The sequence below is a fragment of the Acanthaster planci genome, linkage group LG12 (genome assembly GCF_054643075.1).
Source record: "Acanthaster planci isolate LZ-2023a linkage group LG12, COTS_SCS, whole genome shotgun sequence".
In the NCBI taxonomy this organism is placed as follows: domain Eukaryota; kingdom Metazoa; phylum Echinodermata; class Asteroidea; order Valvatida; family Acanthasteridae; genus Acanthaster; species Acanthaster planci.
This window is the reverse complement of record NC_141788.1, coordinates 12444280-12465707: the sequence shown is the minus strand read 5'-3', so window position 1 is coordinate 12465707 and position 21428 is coordinate 12444280. Positions and strand designations below refer to the sequence as shown.

General features: G+C 39.8%; 3 protein-coding genes across 13 annotated transcripts in view; 2 read left to right on the top strand and 1 right to left on the bottom strand.

Annotated features, from left to right (window-relative positions):
* The window catches only part of LOC110988044 (serum paraoxonase/arylesterase 2-like), a 190888-nt gene that overhangs the window by 128508 nt on the left and 40952 nt on the right, over positions 1-21428 (bottom strand). For 2 of the 11 annotated variants that reach the window (XM_087144537.1, XM_087144538.1), the window contains exon 1: positions 830-2859. The exons of 2 other annotated variants lie outside the window; for them this stretch is intronic. Coding sequence is in view for 1 of the 9 variants with exons in the window: in XM_022251253.2 (XP_022106945.1) it covers positions 830-909 (80 nt within the window). In the remaining 8 variants the exon portion in view is untranslated. Of the gene's footprint in view, positions 1-354; positions 780-829; positions 2862-5351; positions 5469-21428 lie in introns of those variants that run through there. 7 more of the 11 variants (XM_022251254.2, XM_087144540.1, XM_022251253.2 and 4 more) reach the window with 7 other exon arrangements.
* On the top strand, positions 5757-20110 carry LOC110988046 (uncharacterized). The gene is made up of 6 exons (XM_087144543.1): positions 5757-5892; positions 17900-18117; positions 18307-18435; positions 18614-18922; positions 19417-19619; positions 20046-20110. Exons 2-5 carry the CDS (start codon positions 18106-18108, stop codon positions 19426-19428), a joined length of 462 nt encoding a protein of 153 aa, XP_087000669.1. The 5' UTR covers positions 5757-5892; positions 17900-18105; the 3' UTR covers positions 19429-19619; positions 20046-20110.
* LOC110988045 (leptin receptor overlapping transcript-like 1) overlaps positions 5759-21428 on the top strand; it is a 48518-nt gene continuing 32848 nt past the window's right edge. Inside the window, exon 1 of the mRNA XM_087144542.1 lies at positions 5759-5893. Within this exon, the coding sequence (XP_087000668.1) occupies positions 5799-5893 (95 nt within the window). The 5' untranslated portion in view covers positions 5759-5798. The remainder of the gene's footprint in view (positions 5894-21428) is intronic.

The window sequence follows — 21428 nt, the reverse complement described above, 5'->3', positions numbered from 1 at the left end:
GTCCGAGTCAAATGAAGCAGCACGTACCGCGAACTATTTTCAAGATGTATTTTTGCATTGGGGAGATGATGATGAGTAATTAGAGAGCAATCTTCCCAGTACTTGAGGGATATTGATTTATAGTCTTTATTCCAATGTACATGTAATTTTAGGATTGGATAATGACAATAGGGTGAACTCTTTGTTATTTCCATCAGGAGGAAGTCCACAGTGTGAATTTAATTTTCTTGGCAATTAATCAATTTGGAAGGATGAATAGATAAACTGTTTTTCCAGACATTTCCAATTTCATCATTTTAGGGTCGAACTGTGCCATTTCAATACATTCAGATTATACATGTATAAGTAACTTACATGTAAGTTGTGTTTCTTTTTCTTTAAATTCTTCATGTTTGCCGTCGCCTCCGCTGTTGGCCTGTCTACTGCTGAAATTTAAATAGCAATTACACCAGCAGAGATCCGAGCCCAGGGTGTTCTGGTGTGTCTGTTCATGCACACTCCCCACCAGAAAGTGCCAAACACGGGTTGAAGTTTTCTTGCTTTTTATTATACTGTCAAAATTTACCTTCACTGGGCTTATCAGGATTAAGTAATTGCTTAAGGTCAAAATGTTAGTTTGAGAAAGTGGACTTTGTTTCCTTATAAAAGGAACAGGGTGCTGGTAATGAACGCCTCCCAAAATGCTTTTCTACCAGTGTAAAATCACCCATGCAGTATTTCCTAAAAGTAAAAGGCCTCCCAGTATGGCACTTCCAGAGCTCCGTACAGAAGAGCTAGCTGCTGCTATGCTGACGGTTTTCTAACAAAACAAAAGTTCCAGTGTACTTACACTATTGACAACAGATGCTGAAGTACAAGTACGGCAGTAATGCCGATGAAGATCCTCTTCATCCATGTAGGCCTAAACATTTTTTTCTTTTTAAGAGTAAGTTTAGTTTGTGTCGAAGACTTGAAGTAACTTGAAGGTAGCCTAGTGGCAAATTATTTGTAGCGGAAATTACTTCCCGAATATCCGCCGACTTAACTTACTGTAGCGGAAATTAGTTTACATGTACAGTATGTACTCCCGTATCCGCCGGCCGAATGTAGGCCCTACTGTAATAGAAATTAGTTCACTTCCCGTATCCGCCTCCTTACTCTGTAAAGTATAAGAAGAAACCCCTAAGCTACTGTAGTTCGAGTGCGAGCCTACGTCATGCTGTTTGCTTTAATACTCTTCAAGTTGGGCGCGTCTACTATGCACGCATTGCGTCGCAAGCAATAATCGCACGTTGGTGCGTTTTTTAGTGTTTAGTTATAGGGCGCGCTTTATCTAGGGCCGTTTTCCAATACTCAACTTCGGCTCGGTCTCAGGCTTCAACTGTTTTTTAACTAGCTGACTTTGAAGCTGTAAGTGCAGTAATTAGTTTAATAGTGCCACAAAACATCAAATAAGATGCAACAGAGCCAGAAATTACAGTAATCCAATTTAATTTAAACGCTTCAGGCCCACAATCGGGGATTGGTTTGGGAACGAAGTCTCCGACGGAGCCCAAGTCGAGTATTGGGAAAGGACCATCATGTCTTGGTCGTGCGAGTAATATTCGCCCATGCTTTAGCAGGTTTTTCAGCATGAACAGGAGTAGGATATGATAAAAAGTTGTTGCATTTGGACGCAAAAAATGTTTACACCTTAATTAGCTCCAGTGGCCTTTCCAAAAGAGGCCACTCCCTCCACGCAGGGTACATTTCGGTCGTAAAGTCGGATTCACTCTGGGGTTGATCTAATGAGACGCTATTATAATCTAATCTGTCAAAAATTGCTTTAAGTGCCTCTAATAACCCCGTCAATTTAGATACAATTGAGCTAAATATATCCCTTCTTCCTTGTGAAACACTCTGGAAATCGTCTATCTGTGAATGAATTCCAGCAAAAATCTCTCTTAGTTTCTGCGGCAAGAAAATTATAACTGTTTATTGGATACGTTTCTAAAAATCCGTTTTTAGAGTACACTGTTTCTTCTTAATTTATATAGTCATCAAAATTAACATACGTACGAAAACCACCAAAAACCTGATCTGTCGCAAGATATTCATTGAAGCACCGCTCTAAAACGTCGAGTATCGAAAGTGCATGGGCTTTTTAATATTATGGCTTCGAACAGCACGTTCCCATACAGCTAGATATTCATACGGTTTTTCTAAAAAAAATCACTCATGGTAGCTATTTCAGAAATAAATATATACTAAATAAACGACTGGTTGCAAAACTTATTCCACCAGCTACTTTATCTGTTAAAAACATATCTTTATAAAATTCCATTAATTCTGTGTTTTTTATTCCTTCTATACCTGAACCCAAAGGCGTTCTTTTTCTTTCCACTCAATTTCCGTAGTTTTGGTAATATGGTTTCCAATTGCATATTTCTGACTCGAATAGATTTGTTACTTTTTCGTTATGAATGATATTTTTGAGTCAAAGCGTCTGTGGAGTTTTGGTCAAGTGAAAACTGTGTGTCTCCATTTTATTATATACGTGTTTTACTATATACGTGTTTAATTATATACGTGTTTGAAAAAAAAACAGGTTTTAAACTTTTTTGACGGCTTCGTTAAAATGTTTCCCGAGACTTGAAATCAGTCTTTAACGGTTGATTCAGCTTCCCCGGTTACGTCTTGATAACAGACGGCAATTAATGCCTTCAGCGGTTTGCCTCTAGAGATCTTGCCCGCCAAAACTCGGTTTAATTTGTAGTCTATGGTGCCTGCTTGATCATGCGTCAATTGAACTTTAATTCTTTTAAAGTTTTACTCGACTTTTGCTTCGATTTTTTTTATAAACAAAACGCTGGTTATATTTACCGCCCACGTTTTCTACTTCGTATGAATAAATCTGGAAAAATATTAATCCACAATTAATCTGCAATTAATCTGCAATGTGAGTTTATAATCTCTGATCATTTTGGTGTCGTGTGGGCATGTGGTTTCTTCTTCTTCTCTGTTATTCACACGAGGTCTCATTTGGCTAAAAAGACAGATTAAGTTTTCTTCGTCCATGGGTAAAGGCTCGTATTTGAAGGTTTGGTTAGATATGATTTTTATTTATATATTTATATATATAGTCCATTTACTTAAGGTGGTTAAATAAGGGCTTTTTAACCATACTTTGGAATTCTTGGCGTCTAAAATTTCTACTTTCATCCTCGGGGGCCAACGCATATTCGGCAAAAGCTGGAAGTTTCCCTCCTGTCGAGCTAGATCGAAAAACTATTTCTTCGTTTTCGTCAAATTTTTCGTCTTCAGATTCTTCGTCTTCAGATTCTTCGGTTTCAGATTCCATTTCGGCTCTAAATTTCAGCTTCTTGAGATAAGCTTTTGTATGGTACAGTTGGGTCAATCATCAAGCCTATGTTTCTCAACTCAATGTCCAATTCGTTTTCTCTTTCGGGCACTGGGTCATTTAGTATAATTAATATCAGTTTTTTTTTAGTAATCGTCATTTGTGAATATTAAAAACTCTTTATCACTCAGGTCCATACAACTGATACAATAAGTACAATTAGAACAACCGATGCATTCGATACAACTTTCACAAGATTCAAAGTCCCAACAACTATCGCATTCCTGACAAGATTCACATTCAAAACAATTGGTACATCCTTCGCAATGTGTGCAATGCCTGCAGTCCTGGCATGAATAAATATGGCGACAATTTGAACAGTGCTTAGAATCGCTGCCGTCTATTACGTTAACAGACGTTTTTACGTTTTGCAAAAGTGACAATTGACGTTGTTTGGTTTTTTCTCGCTTGGTTTTTTCATCTCTAATTTTATATAGGGTTTTTTAAAAATCTCCTTTTTTCTCAGAGCTTTTGTGCAGAAAGAATTTTCCGGGAAGTAGGAGTCTTATGGAATTCCATATCTGCCGTCGTGCGTCGCCCGTCGTGCGTCGCCCGTCGTGCGTCGCCCGTCGTGCGTCGCCCGTCGTGCGTCGCCCGTCGTGCGTCGCCCGTCGTGCGTCGCCCGTCGTGCGTCGCCCGTCGTGCGTCGCCCGTCGTGCGTCGCCCGTCGTGCGTCGCCCGTGGTTTTTTTTGTCACGATTGCGCAGTGGTATTTTTAACTTTGACCCTTGATCGTTTCACATGTACATGTCCTTGTTCGATCGATCCACTATGCCTGACTCTCATTTTAGCAATAGAACTAGAAGAAGTACATGTATTCGTTTTTGCAGTTGCGCCAAACTCCAATTGAAAGAAGAAATAATATCCTGACATCAGCTAAGTAACGTGTATATGAAATAATACCATTTTGGTTACATAAATAAATCAACAAAATAGACTTTTGTGAGGGTAGATTGTTTTTCTCGATAACTTCGTTACTCTAGACGTAACTTTACTCGTTAACAGCCTGACTTTAGGTCTATAGCCTATGTAATATTTCTGTCTGTCCCTGCACGATATCCCACATAACGGAATGTCAATAATAGATTATTTACAATGTTTGATTCCTTAATAGTTTCATAAGAGACGAACTGATTCAACATTATTTTGAGGGCGGGTATACCTATGATGAAATCTGCTGTATACTCCAAATTAGACATGACTTTAGTTGCAGGTTGGCTCACAGAAGTCTTTTAAAAAATAAAGTTACTTGTTAGCCCCATAAATAATGCTGATGTGCTGGACAACCTGTTCTCATTGGTCTATCCGCCATGGCATACACACCCACAAAAACCAACACGTCATATTTTCTGAAACTTAAACCAAGTGGTAATTGCCCCCGAACAACACATTTAATAAACGATTTGGTACCATCTTAGATTTTAGAAAAAGTGCGTTTTTCTTTTAAGGAATGTGTAAGGGGGATCCTATGGGCACACCTAATTAGCGCCCCGAATGATTCGTCCCACAGGCTGTCCCCGATTGATTTCAGGAGTTGACTCACCCGATTAGGAACAAAACCCTGACCCTGGTGAAATAAAAGAACCCGATTCTCAATAGGCCTACGTTCTTTCATAGTTAAGGCAGCACCCGAATCTGTTGTCTAGAGCTAGGTCTGGTTTTCGCTCCATCGAGGGATTTCACATTAGCGCCATCTGCGCATATCTTTATCGAAACCGAGGCTCTCTGTGATGAACTTCTTCGCGCGAGCCCGCGGAGTCCACACAGTACAAAAAGTATCCTGTTCATAAGTGTGACGGTACGCCACTTCAGTTTAAACCACGCCCACTGCACAAGATAAACGACCATCGCAGGTACGTTAGTTCGCGGTAAATTGCCATCATTTTTTTTTCTTTTGATTTTACGTGTCGAGTTCATCCTGAAAGACTCTTCCACAAAAATTTGCAGCCTGAAAAGTCTGAAGTTAACATACCTTTATGTATTTTGTGTCTTGACTCCTTACTTTCAATCGTCTGATCGTATTAAGAATTGAAGCTGACACATACAGCCTCGTTTTCAAACGCGGAAGTTCGCACGTCGACGCAAAAGCGTCGTATTGGGATCCCTCTATTGGGAATGCGTGGAGAGGAGACGCGTAGACAACAGACGTAGCCGTAGCTCTGGAAGCCCGTTTCGGACACGGCCTAAGATACATTTCAACGAAGGTACATGTATGTATTTTCTTTGTTGGTGTTTATGGGCTGTTGCTGCTGTCTGTGATCGGCCTCCGTGGAATTTCTGCGGGCCAGTTAAATTACGTGAACGATTACGTGCACATTTGCAGCCGTAAAAATAGCGTTCAGTCCAAATAAGGCCGGTCGAAAACCTAGCCCGAATTTCGTGCCAATTTCACGACATTGAAATCAAATTGTTTGTATACATGTGCAGATGTGTGGAGATTGAAGAAGTATACGCGTATTTTGATCCGGGAAGTGGACTAACGTTGAACAAACGCAAAATGGCAGGAATAAAAAGTAAGTGGGCCTACATGTATGTCTACATACTGGCCCAGACAGGGGCGTAAGTTAGCCTAGTCATGCTAAGCAAGTAGTAGGCCTACTTTTGTAGTATACACTAGTTAGCTAGTGCATACGGTAGAGTAGAAATGGTCTTGAGTACTTATTTAGTACCACTAGTAGGCCTAGTAGTACTAGGGACGACCAACATGACCGACATATGATAACCTACATGTAGGTGCCTAGACCTACAAGGCTATAGACCAAGTGCCCTAACGAGGCGAACGTTTTTAATTTGACGCTCACTTGGCTTTCGTCACATTCACACAGCATCGCCAAACCTCTTTCTGGATAAACTTTTGTTAAAGCTCATTTGGTTATTAATTTGTAACTCTAGGCTAGGCTATAGATTACCTTTATAAGCCTACATGTATGTCGAGTTGAACTTTTGTCATGAAATTTCATTCGAAATTTAAAAGTACATGTAGGGCCCACTGTCAGAATCCAGAAATGGGGCTCGAATTCAGCTGAGTCATGTGAGTGAGTGTGATCACATAGGACTATAAACATTTGCAAATCATTTGAAGTTGATAAATTCTTCCAAAGCATCATTCCTGCTGCTCAAATACCCATCCATAAGTTTGTCAGAAAACTCTTCCTGATTTTGAGCACATGTTAAAAAGAGTTCATTTTGCACGTTGGAAGAGAAATCAGAAAATCAGTTGAAAATAAAGTTTCTTCCAAACTTTATTGCAGGTACATAAGCTGACATTTATGAATAAAAATTTTTGAAATGTGACGTTTTAGTAATTGTGAAAGTTGAGCTGTGTAACCAGGAAATGGATTTTTCTTAGAATCACTTTTTGTTTATCTGTACTCTTCTTCTATCTATGAAGACCATTAGATATCTTTGAGTTACGTGAACTGAACGGTGCTTTTTTTCAAACATTAGAAATTGACCAAGCATCTCTGTACAAGTGAGGGCACTTTTGCTTTGATGTAAATCCCAAATTTGCTACATGTATCTGGGAACATTTCTGTGAAAAGGATTTTTTGATTGCCGTATACTTAAACAGCAATAAATTGCCAAAGAAAATAAAATCTGCCATAGCAGTGGTTAAAAAAATCTAGAAACTGTCTGTGCACAAATCAGTGCAACATTGAGTGCCTTGGATGACATCATGGTTTTGCTCTTGAATATGTAAATTTGCATAAGCATGAAACAAAAAACATCAAACTATGGGTTAAAATTGCAAAACAAAAATTCAAAGTAAGGTTACTTGAAACCCCAAGATGCAATTTCAAGGGTTTTTAGTACGATTTATAAAAATATTTCTATTTCCTGGTTTCTTTAAGATATTGCTCCGTTAACGTTAAGAGTCCTCAATCCTCTGACATGTCTGATTTCTGTATGATTTTACTAGAGGTTAGGTACATGTACATCATGTGCTTCCTAAACTGTCAGGTTTAATACAAACCTAGGCTAGGAGATACATGTACCAATATGGGTACCATAGCCAAGTACAAACTCCCATTTTGGCAGTTCTAGTGGTGCCAACTTACAGGTACTCTGCCATCACAGCTATTTGTGCAACAAATTTCATACAGGTTCATGCCTTCTTGGTGAAGTAAGATGTCTCATGATACGGAGGATTTACATTCCCTTTATGTTCTCATTAAAATGGTGAAATTCTTGAGCATTTTGCCCGTCCACAAAAAAGAAAAGAGAGGAGCTGTGTTGCGATGGGTCAAACTGTACAAAGCTGACAGTTATTTAGAGTATGTATGCTGATTTTCTGTAGTGTGGATGAGCAAAATACTCATTTCACCATTTTAATGAGGATATAATGTGAATAAACCTCCCCGTCAGACATCTTACTACACCAAGAAAGCATGTATGAAATATTGTACAAACAGCTCTAATGGCAGAGTACATGTACATGTAAGTTGGCACAATCAAAACAGCCAAATTGGGAGTTTGTATAGCTATTGTATGGCTGGAAGTAAGGGTTAGGGTTAAGACGGTTAAAAGACACAAGAAGCGAAAAATGAAAGTACACCATTTTAGCGGTCGTGCCATGTTAGGGTACATGATGCATCAATGTAAAGTCCCCTAATGTAGCACACGTCGACTTTCACTTGATTTTCTTCACAGTGTTGCCAAACCTCTTTATGAAAGGTTTCAAATTCATTGGGATAAATACTGCTACGATAACCTTTATATTGTTGAACCTTTGTGAACAATTTGTCATGATCTTTTGTCAGAAATTCAAAACCGACAGCGTCCTAAAACTGTGCATGAATTCAACTTAATGTTCCCTAACATGCCCAACGTACATGTAGTACACTTGAAAAAATCTTAGAAAATTCAGCATAAAGGTTTCAGAGGGATTGTCAATTCCGGGGCTCCTTCCCTATCCCCTGAACAGGGGTGAGCTTCTTCCAGATTTTTAAAAAATCCAGTGTTATACATGTAGATTTTTTTGGTGGAATTTTTGGAGAAATAGTAATCATCCACAACTTGGTAAAGTCTTGTACAGGCGTTCCAGAAGTACACAAACCGTTGTTTCTCCTGAAGTAGATGTACTGTGGTGTACATGTACATGCACAATGGGTATGTTGGAGTAGTGGTAGTGAAAATAATGGCATACATGTACACTGTATTCCCACATTTATAGACCTTTTTCCTGTGATATCACAATCGTGCAGGACTGTGATAAGTTTTGATGGTAATGAGCACATAGTGTTGTGATGGTAATCTTTTTATTCAAGATAAACTAGTCAAGCACGCAGCATACTGTGCGCTTGTACGTGGTTGAAGCTGCCCATTGGTCAAGGCAGTCCACATGTGGTGGAATTGTTCACATTTAGTGCAATCCAGTCATATGGGTGAAAAAGGTCTATACAGAAATGTGTGCTGCAGGTCCAGAACCTGAGTATGAAACAAACCAGCAACACATGCCATGTGTTGTGCATGTCTTATTGCAGCAACACATAGATGCCATTTTGAGTTGCGTACGGACATGTACTTGTGGTGGATTGTGCATGGCTTTAAATACAGAAATACTGGTTGATTTTGCTGTTGAGATGTTGCTCAGGATATACATGTACAGTACATGTACACCTACGAGACTCTCAATAATGTGGCATCATGGCATAATTTACCGAGATGGGGACCTACATGTACATTGTACTGAACCTATTGATAAGGTGCCAAAAACTGCATGGAGGTTTTCACGGTTAGCGATGTAGATGGATTGTAAACATTGTGAGGCGACGAACATGGAAAGGGAAGATGATATATTAACATTATAGAGATTTCCTCGTAAAAATTAACAGGTTTGGACACTTCGAAATGCTTGTAGTGTGAAGTTGTTGAACTACATGTATCATTGATGTTTGAGGCTCAAAAGGACATACATGTACATCGTAGTATATTGTAAGTGTTCATAAACAATGTGTAATACAGTACGTGCATGCCATTTATGTACATGTCATTTATGTACATGTATACGTGCACTGATGTTCCCAAACAATCGTGGACATTAAACAAAAGAATTAATGACCGTCCATAATTCCTGATATGTCCATGATTGCCAAACGTGTACAAAACATATTGGAGGCCTTCCAAAAAAGTTAAAGTATGAACAAAAGAGGACAATAGGAACGTTCACAATTGCCAAAAAAACATGTTTTACATACTCGTGCATGAACTGTAATACCAACAAAATTGTTGGGGTCCAGTCTCACCCTGGTTGAAGTGCACCTTCGCCAGCAAAAGAAAGACAGGCTGGTGAGAAGTTTCCGAACAGGTTGCTGCACATGTGAAGACCAGACATTCCAGCATGAAGTAATTTGTTGCACGTGCTCAGTGTAACACTGCACAAAATATGCACAAATTTGTGTGCTTAACCGATGGGTTTGTCCTGAAGGGTTGTCATTTTTATTGAAAATGTCCCCCTTTGTTCCTGCTCGTAGTGAACGTGAACATTTTTGTACATGTAAAAGGAAGAATTAGATTTAAGCTTTCAGACTCGCCTAACTACATGTAGATTACAAGGACATTATTTTGCCAAATTGCTGGGTTAATTTTGTAGAAGGAGGGAAAGGTTTTGATACTTGAGGAAAATTATATGGGGTAAAACGGATGACAGTAACACAGACCATGCACCCACTGAAAGTAATACTGGTAGATGTGGGCGACTAGTGAAATTCGGTAGTCGTGGTGACTATCAATAGATAGTCACAGTGATTTCCATTGTTTATTTATCCATCAACCCTAACCGCCAAGCATATTGTTTGGCTTACACTACTCAGTATTTCAAAAAACTAAGTAGTAGTCTGAGCCTGAAGGACCTACCACTACAAATTACTACTTCCCGCTGGGTTACTTCCATTGTTACTTGTACATGTACAGAGAACAATAAAGCCATGCATAGTGCCACAGCACTGTATGGTACATTGTTTTATCTATTCTTATGGCTTCAGAGAACAATAAGGTTATGTCTTCTTACAAGCAACAGCGCTGAATACTACATTTTACTACAACTAGTAATTTGTGGTATCGTGCAGGGTTAGGGTTAAAAAACCATGTCCGCAGTTGCATAACATACCGGTAACACAGGGTTAATTTTGGATGATATCACACTGTGCGTTCCACGTTGTCCATTTGGATGGTTGGACTTTTATGCTATCATGAACAAAACTTTCGTCAGAAACACTTGTGATATTCCTTCTTTGTTTCTCTGCTTACTTACTGGTACTACCATTTTTTTTTAAGGAAACCTTAATCGTCCTGCAGTGTGATCAACAACTTTACAGAGGTGAAAAGCACATGGCGTTTATGTCTGACTGGTGACAGACCAGTGACACAGTGCTACGATCGGAGCAGTGAAGGTCTGGGACCAGTTTATGACTTGGCTCACGTACATATATGTTCGGTCCCTATTGATTGTGCAATTAGTTTGAGTATTTGCGCATGCGCAATAGCAACATATGGTCGATAGCCTAAAAACTGATATTCTCGCAGACGACGCATATTGGTGAGAGATTTGTTCTGCCATTTCCCTTGATGAAGACCTCATGTGTGAATTAATTGCCAAGAGTGTATCAAATGGTGATACTGAAAAACTTCTGATAAAGAAAGCTCTCTGGAAACTTATCAAAGAAGTGAAAAATGTCAATTTTACGACAAAGGATAATTTTGAAAAATTGTCGCTTTTTAGCTAACTTTGTGTCTAATTTTTACTATTTTACCTTCAAATAATTTTGATGTCACGTGAAAGACTAGTAACTCTTATGATCAAAAAGGTTTATTACTTCTAGGCAGGAAACCTTTTTTGGAACTTCACTTTGTTTTTCACTGAGACCCATTTCGCCATTTTCCGTGTTTTTCACTTTTTTTATACATCAGTTCCCAATTTTAACACTTTTGTTGAATTCCCCTCAGGTCATCAGTGATATTGTCTGGAAGGCTGATGAATCGTTTGTATCCATCAGGTCATTTCTTCAAGATCAAGAGCCATTTGTCTGAAATGGGGTTCGTTTTTCAAATTTCCGCACTGTAGCAATGACCGACAACGGTCAAAATGAGATGTCGGGATTTTGGGCATGCCATACACGTACATGCACACACACCTGGATACGAGTGCATTTCAGTACGAATTGACTTTTACTGCAACGCACTAATATGTACAACGACGTCAAATTGCCCGCCTAAAAGACCCAAACAAAAACTTTCCGTTCTCATCCATACAGTTTCCTTCTGGCATGATACTTTTTCATTAGGGAGTTCAGTTAATTTTCAATCGACCAAAAATCGAACAAAACGCGACCAAAAATCGACCAAAACTTCAGTCAACTGCAAGACTACCATGGGATTACCGTACCACAAATAAACAGTGTCTGACTGTTCATGTCCTCTGTTGCATGTACATGTGCATGGTGATGGGCTTTAATTGGAAGGATAAGGAAGGTTCCAGAAAGATCTACCAAGAGAATAAATAAGGATTAAAAACCTAATACATGTAATTAACTCTTGGACTGTTTATATGCTCAGTCTATTACATCATGCATATGGTGTTAGGATTTGGAAGGATGAGGAAGGTTCTTAAAACATTTACCAAGAGAATAACAAGGATTAACCCTAACCCTCCCAAATCCTCCAAAATCCTTTTCTGCAATGTGGAGGAACTTAGAGGATTCAGGGTGTATGACAAAAGTGCATGGTTGATTTCAAAGGATGCCATACATGTACATGTACTTGAAGGTTGTGGATCAGACCTTATGTTGTTTGTGCTTAGTGAAGCACGAATTCAGCCTGATATTTCTTTTGAATCAACCGCACAGCTCAAGATTGCCATTCGCACTGCCTCAACCTAATGACAGGAATTGCCGGAGGATTTTGAAGGATTTGGACATTTTCAAGAAATTTTGGAGGATTTTGGCTGAATGTAAGTTTTTTCAAGTTGAAAATCTGAGGATTTCCGAAGATTCAGGATGGTGCCTAGTGAAAATGCCTAGGGGGTTAGGGTTAATAGACGTGTAATTAACTTGTGTATGCGTTAAGTTGCCATTCCATCCAGCAACTACTGGTATGTTCTGCTAGTGAATCTAATTTACTGCCAATTTGGTTCAAAGGTATGGGGCAGGAGAAAATAAGGTATCTGGTTCTTACTATTACAGGCAAATAAGCAACCTATCCCAGACAGGTTTATTGAATGCATCATGTTCCTGAAATGAAGGAAATTTTGGAGTTCATCAGGAAATTTTTGGGAAGAAACTGTATACCAGGTATTCAGAAAATTTTAGAAAAGTCAAAGAAGCAAAGCCATTTGCTACATTTTTGCTTGCTCTCAAATCATGAAAGTAAAACTTATACCTGCAGTCAGTTTTTCAGAATTCGAACGAGTTGTAACCTCCCTATTCTGATTGAACTGTGTTTCAAACCCTGAAAGCAAACAAAATTCTTTAGTTTAGGGGGAGGCAATCAGGTCGGTGCAGGTACACATGTAAAATTCCTGTTCATATTGGTTACAGACCAAATTATGTTTATGACCACAATCACAGAAACATATGCGCCCCAGAATGGTCTGTTGCAATTAATTCCAACAAACCGCGATTGGTGATTATCTATAGACCATCTTACTCTGCAAATCATCCTTTTACAACCAACCAGTTTTGTGAGTGAGTTTGCCTACTATTTTGAATTGATTGTTTTATCTGCTGATAAATAATATGTTGACATTCCTGATGACCATAACACCGATGGGGTTTTGGTGCTTCTGGAATCTATGGGTCCTCAGCAACACTCAATCTTATATTAGATTTTTTTCTCTGATCACTTGTCTGTTCTTTGTAACTTGAAACAGAAGAAACCGCCTTCCCCTGTTAAGGAGGTCACTTACTGGAACATTTAATCAATTGACATCGATTCTTTGAAAGCTGATTTAGAGTTTTCTGAGCTATGTATGAATGCCCCTCAGGATCTTGAAGAGCTTTGCCAAGTGTTACAAGTACGGTACACTGGAAGCATCTTCTTTGATCAAGAAATTAAGTCAGCAGGGAGGCAGAAGAGAATGGCAGAAAGAAAGTGGAGGCGTACTGATAAGGCATGTGATCTTTTAGATTACAAGATTCAAAGAAATTAAGTTACATTCCTAATGAAAAGAGCCCGTGGCAATTTTTGCCGAGAATTCATTGGCAGTAATAGTTCTAATCAAGCGAAGTTATTCAGAGCATCAAAAAAGCTACTAAAACACACTAATGATGCTCCTTTCCCTTTCTATATCAACAAACCGTCTGTTGCTAATGACATGGGTAGCTTCTTTGAGAAGAAAATATCTAATATCCATGTTAGGCTTGATAATATAACTTCAGCTGCAGCAAGCTGAACTTCTCATCCATTACCTGAATCGCCTTCGTCCTGTGGCATTCTGTTTGGCCAATTTCAACCACTAATTAGGTCACAGGTATAAGAACTTGTGAAGTCCACAAACAAATCATGTGATCTGGAACCAATGCCTACTAAGCTGGTGAGCGATTGCCTTGATGCCTTGCTTCAGCTTCATGCTGCAGCTAGTCTTCTTATGAATGCAGCTAGTCTTCTTATGAATACACCCAAGTTTTAGCACACAACACCATTGCTTCACTAGTTACCTGTTTTGTACAGGATTAACTTTGAAATCATCCTGTTAACATACAAAGCCATCCATGGTCTTGCTCATAGATACTTAGTGAATCTTGTCATCATTAAGGAGTCTAGATATCATCTCAGGTCAGCAAGTAACAGTCCTTTAAGTTACCCTAATGGTAAAATGCTACCCACACAAGTTGGTGACAGGGCATTTGCAATGGCTGCTCCTAAATTATGGACTGCCTTGCCATGGCACATACAGTGCGAGCAGAGCCTTGCCGATTTTAACTGTAAAGTAAAACTTTACCTTTTTAATGTTGCATTTTACAGTGATATCGCACTGCAAGATTCTTGATTTTATTAGTTTTATCTAGTAGGGTTATCATTCTTTTTTAATTTTAATTTAGGTTTTAGCTGTGATTCGTAATTTTAGTGCCATTGGATAGGATTGGATTGGATTGGATTGGATTGGATTGGATTGCCAATGAGAGACAGTTAAAAAACATCCTTGAGCCCTCAATAAAACATACAAAAAATACAAGTTACATTGATATTACAGTACTAAATATTAAATATAAGTACAAAACTAAAGTACATGTACAAAAAAAGTAAGGCCCTACACAGTTAAAACAGTCACTGGGACCCATTATATACTGGACTGCTGATGAATACAAACTCTTTGTAAAACATTTACTTCCGTACAAAGTTTTAAGACGATGATTAGATGGCAGGAATGTGAAATAAGCAGACGCAGGATGAAACTCGTTTTTCATTCTTGATCGAGAATATTTGCACATTCTGTCATTGTAAATGGATTCAAGTGATGGCAAGTGGGTACATATAATCTTCTCTGCTGAACGAACTATAGAATTTAGTCTGTATAGGTCACTAGCAGAAACTCGGCCGAACCAAACAATGATTGATGAGCAAAGAATGCTCTCAATGATACACCGATAAAAATTAACTAAAATAAACTGGCGGACTCCAAATGATGTCAGTTTTCGTAAGGAAAATTAAGCGTTGACAGGCTTTCTTCGTGATTTTCCTGACAGTTTACACTCCATGTAAGGTCCCTGGCTATGTGTGTCCCTAGTAATTTAAAACTTTCGACCTGTTCTACAACCTTGCCATTGATATAAGCTGGCTCTTTATCATTCCTATGTTTCCTTCGGAAATCCACAATCATCTCCTTGGTTTCTAACATACTACCTAGCCTGTTCGAGATGACGCAAAACTTCATGAAGACAAAGACTAACAGCATCCTCTACACACCGGTTACTTCTATGAGCAAACTGATGACAATCCAAATCCGGTGGTAGAATCGATTTCAGAAACTGTAAAGCAAATCTCTCAAAAATCTTCAAGGGGATCGAGGTGAGCGCAATCGGCCTATAATCATTAAGGCATGAGATGGAATTCTTTTTATGAACTGGTATTATGATAGAATTTTTAAAAGAAGAAGGGACTTCATGAAATTTGAGAGACAAGTTAAAGATCTTAGTAAAAACTCCAGCCAGTTCAGCAGCACAACTCTTCAGTAAGCGGGCACTAAGTCTATCCGGGCCAGCTGCTTTATATTCATTGAGGCACGAGAACTGACGTTTGACATCACACTCCGTTATTATAAATGGTGCCTCATCACTGTCAACAGTGGCAGGATCTGCTAAACTGTTGTTACCACAATCGAAATGACAGTAAAATTCATTCAATTGTCTCGGTAAAGTTGCGTCAATCACGTCAACTGACTTGTTGGCGCCCTTGTAATTAGTGATGAGGTTTATATTCGCCCAGAGTTCTTTGGGGTTATTGGTGTCAAAGTTGTCCTTGAGTTTCTTCTTGAAGGACCGTTTGGATTCTCTAACATGTCTAATACCTTTTTTTAGAGCAGATTGGGCTTTCTGAAAATTTTCAGGGTTTAAAAAAAGTATCTTTTGACTTGTAAGCCTCATCATTAGCAACCAGCAATGTCCTGATGTGCTTACTGAACCACGGCTTATTGTTGAGGTATTGAAAAAGTACTTTAGTCTGTAAGCAGGAATCTGCACAGAAATTAATATACAGTAGTCTGTTGTAATGACAGTGTAGTTGTCGAGACTGTTTTCATGCTCAAAAATGTCCCACATTGTACATGTACACTCAAAACAAGCACGTACATGTAGCTGTTCAGATGAGGCCTCCGACCACACCTTAAACAGTTCTCTTGGTAGGCTTAAACTGTTTCAGTTTTTGTTTATATGCTGGAATGAGCAGAACTACAGAATGGTCTGAGTTGCCAAGGTTGGGGCGTAATATTGATTTGTACGCTCCTTTCACCAGACAGTAACAATGGTCCAAGGTTGCAGAGCCATGAGTGGCACATGTTACAAATTGCTGATAGTTTGAAAGAACTTCTTTCAAATCCGCGTGGTTAAAGTCTCCTGCAACAATTGATAAAGTTCCTGGGCCTGCGTTCTTGTAGTGTGAAATAATGTCAGAGAGACCGTTCACAGCTGCATCTGCGTCTTCCTTAGGGTGAATGTACACAGAGGTTAAAGTAACTGACAAAAATTCCCTTGGCAAATAAAAGGGTCTACACTTAATAGTCAAATATTTCAAATCAGGGTACACCCACGGGAGACAATACGAACATCTGTACACCATTTGTTGTTCACCAGAAAACATACCCACAAATCAGGTACATGATGTAATGTACCTTGTATACATGGCACTTTTATTTAAATTGGGAAAATAAGGTTACCTGAGGGGGGGTAGCATGTAGAGGCATTGTTGAAGATTTCAGGAAACAGCCTACTCAGTTCAGGAAATTTTAGACTGAATTTTTTTCTTTACATGTTGAAACACTTTCAACATGTGTCATTTACAACATGTGCAATGGCAGTATGTAGACCTTATGCACTGACGTCTCTGCCAACTTAGCGACAAATGGTGTCGCCATCTTCGAGGTCAAGCGCTTTCGTTGAAGTGCGTGTGCTAACGCAAACTAGTGCAAGTACATGTTATACCGGGAATCGCACGGTGCAAAGTCTGAATAAAGAGCGTATTTCACATAGCGATACTTTGTTTCCCTCACTGTTACCATGTCGGATTTTTTGTCTGCCTATGCTAAAGGCTTGATGGGTGCTTCTAAATTAGAGGCATGTAACCTGAAACAGGACCCGTATCAGATCAACACAAAAAAGCTGGAGGCTGCACCGGAAATAATTCCTGACGTGCAGTGGAACGACATGTACATCTACATGATTTCAACTCTGAGCCAGCACACAAAGAAGACATAAGAGTAAGATTACTCCTGCTTTTTCTAGTAAAAACTTGTTTGCCTAGGTCTGTTTTAATTTAATTTAACCTAAGAAGAGAAAGAAAGAAACAAAGGAATTAGAGAACGAATTTCCAAAACGTCATGAACGTTGATCCTTTCTAGTTTAACTTCAGTTTAAATTTTGTAACTGAACTTGATCCCCACCAAATTCAGTCTGAAAACAGCCAGATCTGTGGCCTACTGACTGCACCAAGGCGGAATCAGGCTGTTTTTTCTTGTTTTCAATCTAGTCACAATCTAGGGTTTACTCAAGCCCCTCCAGGAAAAGCTTGCCCTCTAGGCTCTAGTCATGCCAGCCTTGCCACAAAATGCATTCCCTCTAGTTATTGCTGCTCCTAACTCAGTAACTATAACGTTAGTAATTAGCCCCCCCTAACAGTGTCTGTTAACTGTTGGCATGGTTGGTGAATTACTGTATAGTTGGAAGCCTAGATTATACTAGGACCTATCAGGAAATGTTAATAGTTTTAGTCCAGCAAGGAAGAAGAAATTTTCTGTAGGCAAAGTGATGTTGCAGTTGGACAGAAAATTTTTCTTTAGTTTGTAAGCTGCACTTTTCCCTCCATAAATTGCAGGCATGGTAATCCATGACAGGATCAGATTGTTTGGTCAAGGCTGGATGGGTCCACGATATACGACTTCACACATACCAATCTGGGTCCGGGAAGACCAGATATGTGGTGATTGGCAGGGTGAAACACAGCCAGAGAATGACAGCAACCCCTCTGGTTCCATGGTTTGCTGCTGAGAAGTGCGGAGAAATTATAGCTGCACACTGTACATGCATGGCTGGGTAAGATATGTTAATGTCACTTAGCGGAAAAATATTTTCCTGATTGGCAGGTCGCCTGTAAAGTGAAAAATATTCATGTGTATGACTAATAAATGACCCTGGTTGTCTGAGTGATATGTCTGTTAGGCAAACTGACCTTTCTGATATACAATGTTTGTCTTTATCAATTGTTATCTACTACCCTTGCAGATTGGGAGAACCTATAGCCATGTTGCTGCATTAACATCAAGTGTTGTAAAAGCCAACCAGTTGAGGAAAGCTCCAGGATCAGATGCCTGTACTTCTCAGAAGTGTGCATGGCTACCAGCAAAAAGAAATGTAAGAAAAAGATGAGGAAAGTATTCTTGTAATATGGAAAAATGGCTGGTTTAGGCAACGATAATCACAATCTGAAACTGCTTCTCATAAACTTCCAATATAGAAGCCCTTATGCAGATGTTATTTCTTGCATAATGTGCCCAATCATTGAATATATCCCCATTTTTTTCAATTACAGGTATGTGCTGCAGAAGTGAAACACATCAATTTCAGAAAGCCTTCAACAAGTACCTGCAAGAAACCTCAGACAGAAGCTGCTATAGCACCCCCTACATCAGATGAACTGGCCGTATTCCATGCATCTCTCCAGCAAGTATCAGCTCGGCCAGTTGTTCGTGTCATGGATGCATATGCCCAAGAATTTATTCCCCCTTCTGCTACTGACAAGTACCCAAAGGCCCTCTCATCTCTCTATGACCCAGACAGTTTGGACCTGACTTACCCTCAACTTCTTCAGAAACGTGCTACTGTCAGTGACTCAGTAAAGGTACAGTTTTCCACCCAGCAGAACTCTTGTCACTTTTGAAAACTTGCCTCTTGTAATTTCACTACATGTTTGTCACATGGGTAAATGGCCTTTAAACCTAAAGAATACATCCAAAATCAAGAATGGTCGTTCTGAAACAGTTTTAGCCTCCTTGAATGGAGAATATAAGCCTTCAATAATTTAAGCAATAACAATAATTTGAACAGTTTTTCAGAAGTCAGACTTTCATTTGCATTACAGCAAGCATGCCCAACTGAGACTAGATCACTCACTCGAGGTATGGGGCTAAATACATGACCAACAGTTCAAATCAGTTTTTTAAATAAGTGTGCTGATAGAATGCCTCCAAGAAAAAAGGGATAATTTTTAGAGCTAAAAATACTTTTTTTGATTACCAGTTTTAGTCTCTTGATATGATGAAAATATTTGTTCCGTGAAAAGATGAATGTGGTAACAAACGTATTGAGCCAAAGTCTATTTTCTGTTCAACACAGATAACAACATAGCATTGTCAAGTTATGGAAGAGGGAACTAAAGGTCTGGCTAACTGCAAGATCTGGTTGGCCCAGACAGCTGGTCGTATTACTGCTTCAAATTTCAAAAGTGCTGCAAGAACAAATCGTGCCATGTCATCAGCAAGTCTCATCAAGAAAATGTGCTATCCAGAGGCATTTCAGTTCTCAATTGCAGCAACAAGGTACATGTGTACTGTGTTTGTTATATAGTGACATAAGGTAAAAACCCAGGTCACAGGGGGGGGATTTGGAATTGCCAGCTTGGATATTTTGAAATTGACAATTAATAAAATATGTTACATTACAAACTGTTGAAAAGGATGACAATGGATTGGAATAATGAGCGTCATTTTAGTCGGCAAGCAGTTCGCAGTAGTTTTTTCTAGATTTTGTTGGCATTTGTATTTCACTGTATAAATTATAGACCTTTTTGGTTTTCCCCCTTACTGTCCTATACATGTACATGTACGTTCTTTGTTTGGTGTTTACCAATCATTTCCTGTTCTCTATTGTAGTGGTAACAGCATCCAAGGTAAACTTTTTTTCATGGAATTCCTTCTTACAATATCTTTTTCTTTATTTTGTTACATTTCAATTTCTAATCACAGGGGGGGGGATGTGATCATGAGAAGGAAGCAAGGGATGCATATTGCTGTCAGGAAAGCCCTAAGCATCAAGGCCTGGTGGTGAGAGATTGTGGCCTCTACATCAGCCCCCAACATCCTTTTGTAGGGGCATCCCCTGATGGTCTCCTAATCTTTCTTTGTAACTGGTGTCCTTCCAGAGTTGATCGGGAGATGGCTGTCTCTGAAACCAGTGCAATCTTTGACAGGAAATGTACAGATACCAGAACCAGAGGCAACAAGTCGTGAAAACAGGGATGAAAAGGACAGGCTGTGGTCCTACTGTGAAAAACCATCATTTGGACAGATGATTAAATGTGACAATAAGAAGTGCAGCATAATATTGTTTCACATGGAGTGCCTTCTGAAACGTGTACCTCCCAAAGGAAATGGTTCTGTCCACACTGCAGAAAACTGCTTAAGTATTCGACAAGAAGTCTCAAAATGGTCAGATACAGCAGAATGAGTCTTGAAGACAAGTGTAACATGGCCAAAAAAGCTTGGACACAGCAATGTTAATGTCATACAAATAGATGGGATTTCAAGCTATTCATGGTGACAGACGACTAAGATGGAAAGCTTGCAGTAAGCACCATGCAATATCTCTTTTTGAGTCTGTGTGGTTCTGATAAGAACCGGAGAGGCTCAACGTTTCAGACAGTGTGCTCTGTCCGTCGTCAAAAAACTGGAGAGAGGGAGTGGGGCTTATATGCTGGTTGGAGGTACTGGAGTGTGACGGATCCTGCTGTGTGGTCGGGTGGAACGGTGGATCCTCCTGGGTACTGATGCATGTCAGTTGGTCATGGGCTGTGGTGGGGGAAGTTTGCCTGGGTATAGGAGACCCTGGGTGGGGGGGGGAGTCTTAGGGTATGGAGGACCCATCAGACCGGGAGGTGAGGAGGGGCTGCCAGATATCGCTGATGGAGAAACCGATGTCTTGAGGTACGGTGGGGTGCTTGGAGATTTCCAAGGCTTCTCTAATGTGTCTTGGGTACCACTGTTCAATGTTGGCGATGAGGTGGGCTTCTTCCCAGTTGATGGTGTGGTCTTCGGCGAGGAAAAGGTTCTTGCCCTAGGCCAGAACTTTGCGCTCACTCCCCGGTCCCTGCCCAAGGAAGAGATTATCCAAGCCACTGAGCCCACTCTCCGCCACCTTGACAAGACCACCGCCGATGAGATCCGCCTCGACATCAGCCAAGCCCTCCGGAAGCACAAGAACCCCAAGCCCAACACCACCAGAGAAGACCGTTCGGCCATCAAGTCCCTCTGCCAAGACAAATCCATCCACATCCTCCTTGCGGACAAGGGCAACGCCACGGTAGTTATGGACTGGGTTGAGTATGACCACAAGGTCAGGGATATACTCAA

Excerpts from the sequence above, each read along its gene's own strand:
- LOC110988046 (XM_087144543.1), top strand. Across the intron at positions 18,436-18,613 it reads GGCTACCAGCAAAAAGAAAT|GTATGTGCTGCAGAAGTGAA; the intron begins GTAAGAAAAAGA and ends TTTCAATTACAG.